Raw genomic sequence first — 13,064 nt, forward strand, 5'->3', positions numbered from 1 at the left:
TTCAGATTTATGTCTACATCGCTATTGCTATTGCCATTGTATTGCATCCATTGTTATACCCTTTGTTATACCTTACATGATACTTTGTATGTTTTAACTTCTAGTTTACTTTCCTTTTTCTTGAGATTTGTAGATTTGTAACAGCCAATGGCTAATTACAATAAATGAACTGACTCTATGCCCTCTTCTATATGCAGATATATTTCCAATATATTATACCATTTACTCAATGATCCAAAATGTTTCAGTATTCTGAAAATGTAAACAAAACACCTGCATAAACAGTGATGATATATAAAAGGAAACTCAGGGGGAAAAACAAAGAAACTATTTTATTAACATTAATTCCAAAAATTCCACACGGTTTTGTTGAAAACACATTCTTGTTTTGCATTAGAGGGCACAAAATCAAAGGGAGATAGCACTGTTTCCAAATTAGACATCGGATTCCTTTTCACACATAGTGAGTGATATATTTTGGGACACCAGCTACTACAGAGCCAGAACATTTGTGGAGTAATTTTCCAAGTTGGCTCTGGCTAGCTTTACATTCATTTCATCTCCTTGCCTTTTTCTCTCTCAGAATCTTTTTGCTTTCTTCCCTTCTTCTCTTAGTAACAGGGTTCCGAGGATCATAAATTTCAAAGGTGTCTTCATCTGGCACACTTGCATCTTTTACTTTTCTGGTTTTATCCTCAAAATGAAGTACATGTGACATCCTGTTAAGAAGAAGAAAAAGGAATCATATTGTTGACTGACTTGCTGATCCTGGATGTTTTTACTTGACCATGGCCTAAGCATGTATACTGTAATAAAACAATCTGTACATCTTCAGAGTAATGCACGTGTTGATTCCATATGTTAAATACAGTTTCCTGCAAAAGTAATGGGAAAAAGTGATTTGCACCCAACAATTCAAGTAACCTGCAGCTCATTCAGTGTTAGTTCCAAGGTATAAGTTAACAGCTAAACCTTTTAAAAAGAAGTATAGTTAATTAGAATTGATAGGGCAAGTAGGGTTGCTAAGTCCAATTCAAGAAATATCTGGGGACTTTGGGGGTGGAGCCAGGAGACTTTGGGGGTAGAGCCAGGAACAAGGGTGTGACAAGCATAATTGAACTCCAAGGGAGTTCTGGCCATCACATTTAAAGGGACAGCACACCTTTTTAAATGTCTTCCTTCCATAGGAAATAATGAAGGATAGGGGCACCTTCTTTTGGAGCTCGCAGAATTGGACCCCCTGGTCCAATCATTTTGAAACTTGGCGGATACTTTGGGGAGAGGCACTAGATACTATACTGAAAATTTGGTGCCTCTATCTCAAAAAACAGCTCCCCCAGAGCCCCTGAAAACTCCAGATAAATTCCTCATTATACCCTATGAGAATCAATCTCCACATAGGGAATAATGAGGTGCTCAGCAGACGTTTCCCTCCCCCCCACCCCGTTTCTGGCGACTCTGAAGCGACGGATTGACGTCTCTACTCACAAGTTGCTGCCAACTTCTTCAAAGTAACACAGACACACCATCCCAAGAGGAAGCCTTTCAATCGGAGACTGAAGCCTCCAAAGGCACATGGTCCTCTGGGGGTGGAGCTTCCCCCTGCCAGCCAGCTGACTGGGGGCGGGAAGGAGTCTGGGAAAGTGGAAGAACCCCTGCTGGGACCTGGGGATTGGTGAGCCTAAGGGCAAGCCACCATATCTATGAATTATCGCAGAATGCCTGTCGGTAGCAATAGGTTTTTGATTTGACGTCAGTATGTGGCATCTATGTTTGGTGCTCCATGTTGGTGCCTTGATCCTTCCTGCACTTGTGACTCCCAAGATTCATTTACCTCCTTGGTCAAGCAACTGGTTCTCATAACCTTCTGCCTCTCTTAAAAGAAGTAGCTTCTCGCCTACACAACAGTTCAGCTCTTGGGGTCAAGTTTGTCACTTGTGGGAAGGGAAGCATAGCTAATATTTGACTCCTCAGGGCATAGCCAGACTGCTTAAACAATTTTAACTCTGATTTATTAATTTTTTAAAATAATAATAATAATAATAATAAAATTTTATTTATACCCTGCCCTCCCTGCCGAGGCAGGCTCAGGGCAGGTGAATGTGTACAGTAATTTTTCCTTCCTGCATTTAAACTTCATGCTTAGCACTTTATTTTTAATTTGAACACTTTTTAAAAAATAACCATTGTGGATGAAAACCTCTGCTTAATCAGAAGAAAGCTTTCAATGACTGATTGTACTCTTCATCTCTAGCTTTCAAGGCGAAGGACTAGTCATTCCCCACCCCACCCCAATGAGGAACTGCAACCTAAACAATTTAAGATCTAAACTGTACAAGTATATTAGCATATTTTGTTTGTTCACTATCATACTTCTATATAATTTTCTGAAATAAATATACGTTTAATACATCTTTGTTATGCACTGATTATTCAGAAGCATTTACCAAAGCCCACAAAACTCTCCAGCTACTTGCAAATATTAGGGGTTTGCATTTGGCTAAATCCAAGCTGGAAAAACTGCCTGGAAAAGACCTTATTGGTATTTTTGGTTACTGATTCAGCTGTATAGCCATTTTGGGCACTAGTCGAAATGGCCAAGCCTCATAAATCCCCCCAAAATCCAGGATGACTAGATAGATAGTTAGATGACCTTAAAGGCATATAAAAGGATTATGGTCCCTTTAAATGCCTTCTCCAAGACATGAGACACTGTGGCTTGGAGAATTCAGATGGTGTTCAAAGGGATCACTCCTTTTAAATGCCTTCCAGGTGAACTCACCGTGGCCCAGCTGGGTATGGCTCCTCTTGCAGCTCAGTGTAAACCAATCTGCAAAAGGAGCCAGCTTGGGATTGACTGAGAGCTCTGTGTCACCTTAGCTGGGATTGGCTTCTCAAATTGCACTGCCAGGAGAAGGCATTTAAAGCGATTGCAATACCTTTAAATGCCTTTTCAATTGTCCATTCCGCATAGGCTTTCCTGAATATTTCCAGAATCTGAATACCATAATAGTATTGGGATTTGGGAATATTGGGAAAGACTGATATTTTTTGGTTTCAGCATACCCAAACCTGAAAATTATTTTTTTTGCACACCCCGAGCAAATATATGAAACAATACAGCTAACAGGAAAGAGAGGTAAATACCAAAAGTTGTGCATAAAGTTACTGATAGATTCCTGTAAACCCCCATCAGTCGGAATGTTCTGTATTTCCCAGAAATCTACTAGGGGGGCCTTCTCTGTAATGGCCCCTTCCTGGTGGAACCAGCTGCCGGAAGAGGTAAGGGCCCTGCGGGATCTCGCTCAATTCCGCAGGGCCTGTAAGACAGTCCTCTTCCGGCTGGCTTACAACTAACCGGCACTTGAAACTTGAAACTGAGTGTAGTTTTTATAAGATTGCTGTATGTTTTTAATGTTTTAACTATGTAAACTGTGTGAAATGTTTAATTTTTTATATTCTTATGTTAGATTTTATATGCTGTAAACCGCCCTGAGCCACCTGGTGGGAAGGGCGGGATACAAATTACAAATAAACTAAACTAAAAACTAAGTATTGGAAGCTACCACAACGAGGCTCTGAGAATGACAATACATCAGTACTGGAGCAATGTTTCCTCTAAGTTGCAGAGTCTTGTGAACAAAAATTCTACTTTGTGAGTTACTGGTATTAAAGTTGTGAGTTACTGGCATTACTGTTGTGACCTACTGCATAAATTATTGTGCTTTTTTTGGGGGGGGGGGGTCATCTTTCCTGAGCTAATATAAATATATGTGAGCTAGTTCACGCTAACTCAGCTTAGAGGAAACACTGTACTGGAGCGAACCTCAGAAAACAGACATTAATTTATCTACTAGGATTGCTTCTCAATTTAGCTGTATTTCACTCAATAATTTTCAAAATGGATGGAATAATTCTGAAAACTCAAACTGGTAACCGAAAGTATGAACTCTACAGGAAAGCAGCCTTTACAGTATACAAGATTAAACACTAACAATCCTTTCAAAACCCAGTTCTTTCTATCATTAATTAGCTATCTTAACCATGTTTGTCTTAGCTTCAATTATTCAAATTTCTAATGATATGAGGTCTGTCAACGTGGGTGGGTGTCCAAACTATCTTGTTTGGCTGTAAGTAGCAGGAAAGTCTGGTCTGGATCAACATATCAACTCTGGCCTTATTAGTACGTAAAACTGGCATGTTAGGAAAAATGTTTCTCTTTTTACTTTTTGAAAAGGATCCTTCAACCTTTTCTCCTTTTTATTAATGACAGATTTAAGAACTGCAAATCAGGTATTTCCCATCCACCCATGGCATATCAAACACTTTCCCACATCACAACATGTTGCACAAGTTGTGCCTGTAGGAATAATTCTTTTCATCAAAACTCCAACGTTTAGATGTTTATTTCTAACCTCTGAAATGCTAGTTTTTACTTTCCTTTTTCTGCAGCTATCTATGAATTTGTAAAGAAAATTTTGAAAGATCACACACTAGACAGAAAAGCTATGAAATTGACATGGTCTTGTCAGAATAAGAGAAATATCATTGTAAGTAATATAACTGCTCATTCTTTTGGGATATGATTCTTCTTTGATCCTTAGAATTCTGTGAGCAGCCAGGCTAATGTCACTAAGTTAGATTAGGGGTCCTCAACGTGGTGCCCGTGGGTGCCACTATGCTTGCCAACACCTTTTCTGATGCCCACCAACTCTTTTTAGAAAGTAGGTGGGGCCAGGTGTCTCAATGTATGGATGAGACAATGGTGAAGGGAGAAAGAGTTTAAGCCTGTTAGGCACTGGGATAGAACAAGCAGGTCCTGTACAAAAGAGATGGCCTCCAAGTTTCTGGCACTTAAAAAAGGTGGCAGAGCAATGAAAAGTCTCTGGTTCAGGATGGCTCATTTCTAAGAGATATTGACCCAATGGTCAGGAGAAAGAGATTGGAATTCTAGATACTCTCAATGACCATAAAGCTATTAAGCACTGACCATAATGCTATTAAGTTTAGCATTTATGTAAACAGGGAGTTGCTATTGAGTTACAGAGGAAGAATCAGCATGGATTCTGTATGGGAAGATCTTGTCTCACTAACCTTTTAAAATTCTTTGATGGGGTGAACAAATATGTGGACAAGGGTGACCCAGTGGATGTTGTTTATATAGACTTCCAGAAAGGTTTTGATAAAGTTCCTCATCAAAAGCTCCTAAGTAAACTCAGCAGTCATGGGATAAGAGGACTAGTCCTCCTGAGTATAAAAAACTGATTAATTAACAAGAAACAGCATATATAAATGCACAGTTTTCACAGTGGAAGGTAGTAAGCAGTGGGGTACCTCCCTCTACTTCATTTCTTTCATAAATTGACCAACCCACCAAAATGTGTAGTGTCCCTACTAACAGAATTATGTCAACTATCCTTGGAGGCTAAAGGTTGGCAACTGGCCTTCAATTTGCACCATAAAGTGCTATATAGTAACTGAACTTGTCTTTATTAAAAACAGATTCTCATAAATCCTCTTGGTCCAAGATTCTTGACACAAAACTCTCTCTTATTGGACTAAAGCCTGATATTATTCTGTGCCTAGAACTCCAAATCATTAATGAACAAGTTAAAAAGCACCGGACCTAGTACTAAGCCCTACAGGACACATTTATTAAGTCCTATATAAAGAAGAACATCCAAGAAAGGGATACTTGGACACATGGTCTTGTGCCCGCAGGGTTAGCTCTTTACTTTTTGGTATTCCTCCACTGAAATCATTGCCTTCCTATGCTTTTTAATCTAGCTATCCCAAATTATTATCTTGATTGAATGCGCAGCCTACTCTCATGAAGGAAAGATTAATAAAGACTCCTTACTCAGACTGCCTTTATGATTGTTCTCAGGAGAAAATTTGTACTTTAGTACATCTTTTATTGGAGTGTCCTCTTTATTTTAGCCATAGAAATAGGTTTGTAACACAGTACCTAAGTAATTTTTTCATCTTTGTCTCATCACAAGTTAGTTTTACTCCTTTTATTTGACAGATTCCCTAACCTTACCCTTGATGTTGCAACATTTTTTCATTGGTTTACTGTTGTGTCCAGATAAGGCTACTTAAAAAGGGGGGGTTTTGACTGTTCACTTTTAGTCAAGGAGCTTTAATCAGATTAAAGGAAATTTAAAAGGAAGTCGGGTACCGCAGGGCTTGATACTAGGTCCGGTGGTTCTTAACTTGTTCATTAATGATTTGGAGCTGGGAATAAGCAGCAAAGTGACTTAAGTTTATGGATGACACTAAGACCATTTCAATAGTGAAATTCCGGGCATCAATGCTGTGCGTTATGTGAAAATTTCTGCAGTAGATTTTTCCTCACCAGGTGTAAACTCAAAGTTTTCTCCTTACCCCACATTTTCGGAATCCCATTTTAGTCTGAGAATGTGGGGTAAGAAGGAGAAAACTGGGTTTGCGCATGTTGAAGAAAAGTCTACTGTAGAAAATTTCACATAACATGCAGTTTTAAAAACATCAATGCAGGGAATTTCACTACTGTAGAAATGGTCTAAGTCAAGGATGTCAAACATGCGGCCTGGGGGCTGAATCAGGCCCCCAAGCAACTGGCTGTCATCTGCTTCCTTCTCCCTCTCTCTTGCTTCCTTCTGCATAACAGCTTGCTTTGCAAGGTTTGCTCAATCGCACAGGAGCTACAGAGCAAAACCTCTATTTCTACATTGGCTGAGCCTCCTCCTTGGGGAGGAAGGGGAGAAGGCAGAGCTTGTTTTTCCAGGCTCTCTCAATCGCACAGCAGAGCTACTGAGTGAAGCCTCTCTTCCTTCTATTGGCTGAAGCTCCTTCCCTTCCTCATTCCCTGGGGAAGGAAGGAAAGAGTCAGAGCTTCCTTTGCCCAGTTCCTGGGATCCCATGGGAGAGATACAAAGAAAGCTCCTTTAAGACCAATGAGTCCTAATGTTTTAAGCATAATTAATTAATTATTTTCAGGGTTTTTTTTAAAAAAAATAATTGTGTTTGTGTCCTTTATAAAGTTTGTATATCTGCTATCTAATCTTATATAGGTACACAGATAGCCTGGACCGACAAGGTCTCATTTATGTCAGATCTGGCCCTCATAACAAATGAGTTTGACACCCCTGGGTAGAGTGGTGAGAATCAGGAAGGACTGTGGGGCCTGCAGAGGAATTTGTTGAGGCTGGGTGAAAGGGCATCAATGTGGAAATGAGGTTCAATGTGGGCAAGTGCAAAGTAATGCACAATGGAACCAAAAATCCTAGCTATAAATATATGTTGATGGCGTCCGAACTGGCAGTAAATTACCAGGAGAGAGATCTTGGAGTACTGGTAGATAATTCACTGAAGATGTTGACTCAATATGTGAATGCAAAAAAAAAGGGCAAATGCTATGCTGGGGATTATTAAGAAGTGGATTGAAGACATATCAGCCAGTATCATAATGCCCCTGTATAAATTGATGGTGCAGCCTCATTTGGAATACTTTGTACAGTTCTGGTCACCGCACCTCAAAAAAGATATTATAGCATTGGAAAAGATGAAGAAAAAGGCAATGAAAATGATTAAGGGATAGAATGCCTTCTCTGTGAAGAAAGGTTAAGGAGATTAGGGGTTCTTTATCTTGGGAAAACTGATGATTGAGGGATGACATGACAGAGGTTTACAAAATTATGCATGCAACAAAGAACACAGAGAAAGAAGTACTTTTCTTCCTTTATTACAATACAAGAACTTGTGAGCACTCAATGAAATTAATGAGCAGCAGGCTTAGAACAGATAAAAGTAATTACTTCATCACCCAAAGAGTAATTAACATGGAATTCACTGCTGCAGGAAGTGGTGTCGGCTACAAGCATGGACAGCTTCAAGGGGGGACTGGATAAACATATGGAGGATAGGTCCACCAGTAGCGATTAGACACAATGTATAGATGGAACACTATGTCTGGGGGAACACTATGTCTGGGGCACTGATGTTCTGTATTCTTGGGCTTGGGGAGGCAACAGTGGAAGGGCTTCTGGAGTTCTGGCACTGGTGGTGGACCCTTGGATAGCACTTGGATTTTGGCCTCTGTGTGACACAAAGTGTTGGACTGAATGGGTCATTGGCCTGATCCAACATGGCTTCTCTTATGTTCTTGTACCCCTATTATTTCTCTAAAATTACTTCTCAGCAGCTTTTTGAAATCAGCCACTGTGATTGCTTTCTGGGTTATAGGTTTAGGGAAGGGAGTACTGATCTGCAAAGTTCCACTGCTGTCTTACAAGGCAGTTCTAGAAGATGGTACGAGAAGATAATGTTCCAGTCTAGCGGAGATGTTCTGCCAAGTACTATAGGGTTTCAACTTGTCTGTTAGGCTCTGTAATCTAGGAAACAAACAGTACCTCTAAAACTTAACTGAAGCTCAACACTGGCAAAATGGAATTAAGAGTGGAAGACAGATATAGGAGATTTGCCTATTCTGGGTGGGGTTACACTCCCCTTTGAGTAGCACTTTAGGAGTATTGCTGAACCCAGTATTTGTCTGGATTCATGGTTCTATTTCCATGATTGGGATGTTGGCAGATATGCCCAGTTGTACTCCTTTCTGGAAAATAAGGAGATGGCTATTGTTTTGCATGTCCTAACAAAACTGGTCCAGAATGTGGAGGGATAGCTTCTGTGTAGAGCTAACTGCATGGCTCATATAATAACAATATGTTATGATTGTGCTGGTTATCGCGTATTTCTGGAGTAAATTAAAGGTACAGGGGTGGACTTTTAAGTCTCTCTCATACATACTGACTCTTATCCCATGAATTAAGCTTATCAGGAGTCATTTTATTTCAAGTGTCACCACACTTTCAGTAAGGAACATTCTTGTTTTAGTGTGATTTATTGATGGCTTAACTATGATTTTTATTATTCTGTTTTAAGTTACTTAAAGGGCCTTTCAAAAAGGAGCCTGTAATAACTATATATCTAATTTTGAACATGGCCTCAGAACGTAGATTAAACACACACACACAATAGGACCATGTACAGAGAAGGAGGGTTTTTCTACAAACCTGGGACAGCCCCCAAGTTTGTAGAAAAACTTGAAAAGGAGAGGAAAAAGCTTGAAAAGGAAGGGGAAAAGGTGGTGGAGATTTTTTTTAAAAAAATAAAGATGTTAAAGCTAAGGTTTCACAATGCTAAATTGTGAGATCTCAGCTGCATTTTGAGGCAACTGCCTAGCAGCCCCCTGAAAGAATGCTGCAACAGAGAGAAGAGGAAGACACAAAGAGAGCAGTAATGGAGAAGATGAGGAAGAGACTGCAGGAATGTGAGAAAAGCAGCAGCAGGTCAAGGAAGGAGCACAGCAGCAAGACAAAGTGGCAGGGGAGAGAGGTGGGGACAACAAGGGGAAGAAAGAAACAGGACTAGCAGGGATTGGAGAAGGAAGTGGAAGGAATGAGGCAGGGGAGGAAGTATTAACAGTAGCAGACCACTCATCCCTGCCCAGCCAGGCATGAGGAAGGGGAGGGGGGAGGGAAGAAGAAGAAGGCATGTCTGAACCCTTCTGCAATCGGCAGGCTGATAGTAGTGGCAAGAGACTTGGTGCACAAAGCACCTAAGTCAGGTTTTCTGTTCAGCCTAGAAAGAAAGGAAAGGGTGAGAGAAAATGGTGATGAGGTGGATGTAGGAAGAGGGGTGGGAAGGAAAGTGATGACTGGACTGGAGACAAATGAAGCACTGGGAAGAGAGATAGTCAGGTCCAGCAGAGGTGGTGTGAGTCCCCAGCTTGTCTGAAAATATTTTTTAAAATAGGTATTTTTGCACAATGGTCATTACTAAGAAGAATGTCCCAGGGTATTTACTGAGGTTTACTGTCAAGTAAGTGTGCTTTGGACTGCTCTTAAGCTAAAATATTGGACAAAAAAACCAAACAAACGGAAGAATTTGCAACAATTAATATACTGATTAACACATAGTACAGCTTGTGACCACATAAATTTCTTGTTTAACTGAAAACATAACCTTAGTATAGCTATTACAAAATGCTTCATCTGTTTTTCTTTCATCTTGATTGAATAACCTTTTTCTTGGGGGGGGGGGGGAGGCTGGGAGGAACCCAAAACAACAGTCTTATTGTGACTCCCAGCATAATAAATTCCTGACCCATTTGCCTCAATAAATCACTAATTTTACTGAACTGAAAGCAAGCCTAGATATTACAATCTCCTATGAGAATACATATCAAGACTTGTTAGAGAGTTGTTTCCAGTATATAAACCCTTGATAGTTTAGAATATATCAGTAACATGAAAATATGTTTTGTCAACAATATGAAAATGTATTTTGTCAATCACTTCTATCATTCAGCAACACAGTTCTTTATACTGTAACTTTTGGAGTTTAGCTATGGTACAACAAATGCATATGGGCTGGTAGAACTCACTCTGATCCAGGACATAGGCCCAAGCAAATTGGGTGGGGGATGTTTACACAGGCCACATGGATCCTGAAACATTTTAAGCACCTAAGATGACTATTGCCAAAAGAAGTAAAATGCTTCCGCTGCAGAAACAGCTTGGCTGGAATATGGGAGACATCTCCACATCTCAGAATTATGCGCCTCCAGAGACAAAACTGAAACAGTTTACTTGCCAATAAGATAAAAAAGAAAGAGAAACAATAAAACCAATCAGATAGTTGGAATGGAGGAAGAGGAAATAGTCAGGAAACAAGATAAAAGACTTTGTTCAGAATTTGACCAATGAGTACGAGGGATCAGGACAAGATGACAGAACCCAATGTTGTCTATGTTAGAGGCAGCCATAGGCTGAAGTGAGATACCATGTAGGGTTGGGCATAAACCTGGGGAAATGGTGGTTCATTTCACTTCATCTCTGACCCAGTTTATGTCTCACTGATTCATTTGGTTAGTGAGGTGTAAAACTCACTGGGAGCCTTGAGCAGGCTCTCCTTCCAAGTTTGGCAAAGATTGGATTTGGAATGTCTGAGTTACAGCCCCCAAAACAGGTGCTCCCAGGAAAGCTCAGCTTCAGCTCTCACAACAACTCTTCGTGTTGCAGAATGGTAGCTCCATGATTGGCTATCAGAACTGCCAATTAAGCTGCTATGGGTGTTTCTAGGACTCCCAGAATCCACCCCCAGCATTGCTTGGAATTGATTGAATCACTGCCAGGCTGTCTGGGAAAACGAACTGCAAAAACAAAACAAATGAAGCACCGAAGTTCAGATTGGTTCAGAACAAACCAAAAATTGGCCCCATTCATGCATGAATTGCAGTTCATTGTTTGATTCATGCCCATGTCTAATACCATGTGAAATAGCACAGGATATGCTTGTACCTCCTTTAACAATTGTTCATGTCTCCTGTAGCTAATTCTGCTTTATGCTGCTGTATGATTTTCCTCTCTGATCAAGGAAACACTAGGACAGAATCATAAAGAACCAGACATGGAATATTGATTTTTAAAGTGATATTAAACATATGGTATAGACAGGTTGCTTTAAGACTTTACAGAAATCTAGGATGGATATAACTGATGGGAGTTTTAGACCTGGGATTCCTCAGCATAGTCACCACCTCAATTTAGCACTCTCTCACTAATGCTCTTCTGAATTATGCCTGAATGTTAAAACATACGTGAGATGAAGGGATGGAACTCACTGCAACCTTGCCTATCTCAGCCTTTGCAAAAGACCCATCCTCCCTACCAGGAATTAATCAGATAGCCCCATCAACCCCATGCTGAGATTCTTTAGGAAAGAAACCAAACTTTCCCTTTTCAGAAGAACCTTGGTTTTATGCCACTGAGACAGGGCTAGTCTGAGCATGAGACAAACCCTCCCTCCTTTAAAAAAAGGATGGTTGTCTGCTGCCAAGAAGAGGTACAGCTCCAGCCAACAAGCTGTTCTCCTGACACCACACAGAGAGTCTACTCACGAGGGACAAATTTTTTGCCCCATTTTTAGTTTTGCATGCTCTGAAAGTATAGCAAAGCCGAAGGCACAGTCACAAGTGTTGCTGAAACAAACTGACACATTCACCAAAAACAAAGGCTTGGTTAGAAATGTACCCCTTGGACGTTGCCAGGATAAACATCAGAGGGTAAATAGATCATGAAGAAAACCTACAAATCACTTCCATATTTAAAATCAAATTAGTTTAGCATGATTAATCATACTGCAAAGTAGACCAAAGACATGACTATTGTAAATAATCACCACTGTATTTTATATGGTATGTCAGGTTCACCCTGTCAGTATAGCTGAAAGAGGAAACAGCTGGCTTTTTAAACTTTCTGACGGCTGTTGCAGTTACTTCCAAAATACATTAAAGGGATTTCCAAGCTCTGACTTTCACTTGTTAGGTACAGCCTAAGTATGTCACAAGGTTTTTAATTTCTTTCACACCTAAGGTTCCATCCCGACAATGTATTACTTTTCTAAAAATTCCAAACATAACTGCCACTCCAGCCTTATAAATCTATTATTGCAATTAAGAACATAAGAGAAGCCATGTTGGATCAGGCCAATGGCCCATCCAGTCGAACACTCTGTATCACACAGTGGCCAATATATATATATATATATATATATATATACACACCCCCCCACACACACACTGTGGCTAATAGCCACTGATGGACCTCTGCTCCATATTTTTATCCAATCCTCTCTTGAAGCTGGCTATGCTTGTAGCCGCCACCACCTCCTGTGGCAGTGAATTCCACATGTTAATCACCCTTTGGGTGAAGAAGTACTTCCTTTTATCCATTTTAACCTGACTGCTCAGAAATTTCATTGAATGCCCACGAGTTCCTGTATTGTGAGAAAGGGAGAAAAGGACTTCTTTCTCTACTTTCTCCATTCCATGCATAATCTTGTAAACCTCTATCATGTCACCCCGCAGTCGACGTTTCTCCAAGCTACAGAGCCCCAAGCGTTTCAACCTTTCTTCATAGGGAAAGTGTTCCAAATCTTTAATCATTCTAGTTGCCCTTTTCTGGACTTTTTCCAATGCTATAATATCCTTTTTGAGGTGCAGTGATCAGAACTGCACA

At 40.2% G+C, this 13,064-nt stretch overlaps 1 protein-coding gene across 1 annotated transcript in view; it reads right to left on the reverse strand.

The window, feature by feature from the left end:
* Positions 1–313: 313 nt before the first annotated feature.
* CWC27 (CWC27 spliceosome associated cyclophilin) overlaps positions 314–13,064 on the reverse strand; it is a 158,197-nt gene continuing 145,446 nt past the window's right edge. The window contains exon 14 of the mRNA XM_060235917.1: positions 314–719. Within this exon, the coding sequence (XP_060091900.1) occupies positions 557–719 (163 nt within the window). The 3' untranslated portion in view covers positions 314–556. The remainder of the gene's footprint in view (positions 720–13,064) is intronic.

This window comes from Heteronotia binoei, chromosome 4, assembly GCF_032191835.1.
Source record: "Heteronotia binoei isolate CCM8104 ecotype False Entrance Well chromosome 4, APGP_CSIRO_Hbin_v1, whole genome shotgun sequence".
Taxonomy (NCBI): domain Eukaryota; kingdom Metazoa; phylum Chordata; class Lepidosauria; order Squamata; family Gekkonidae; genus Heteronotia; species Heteronotia binoei.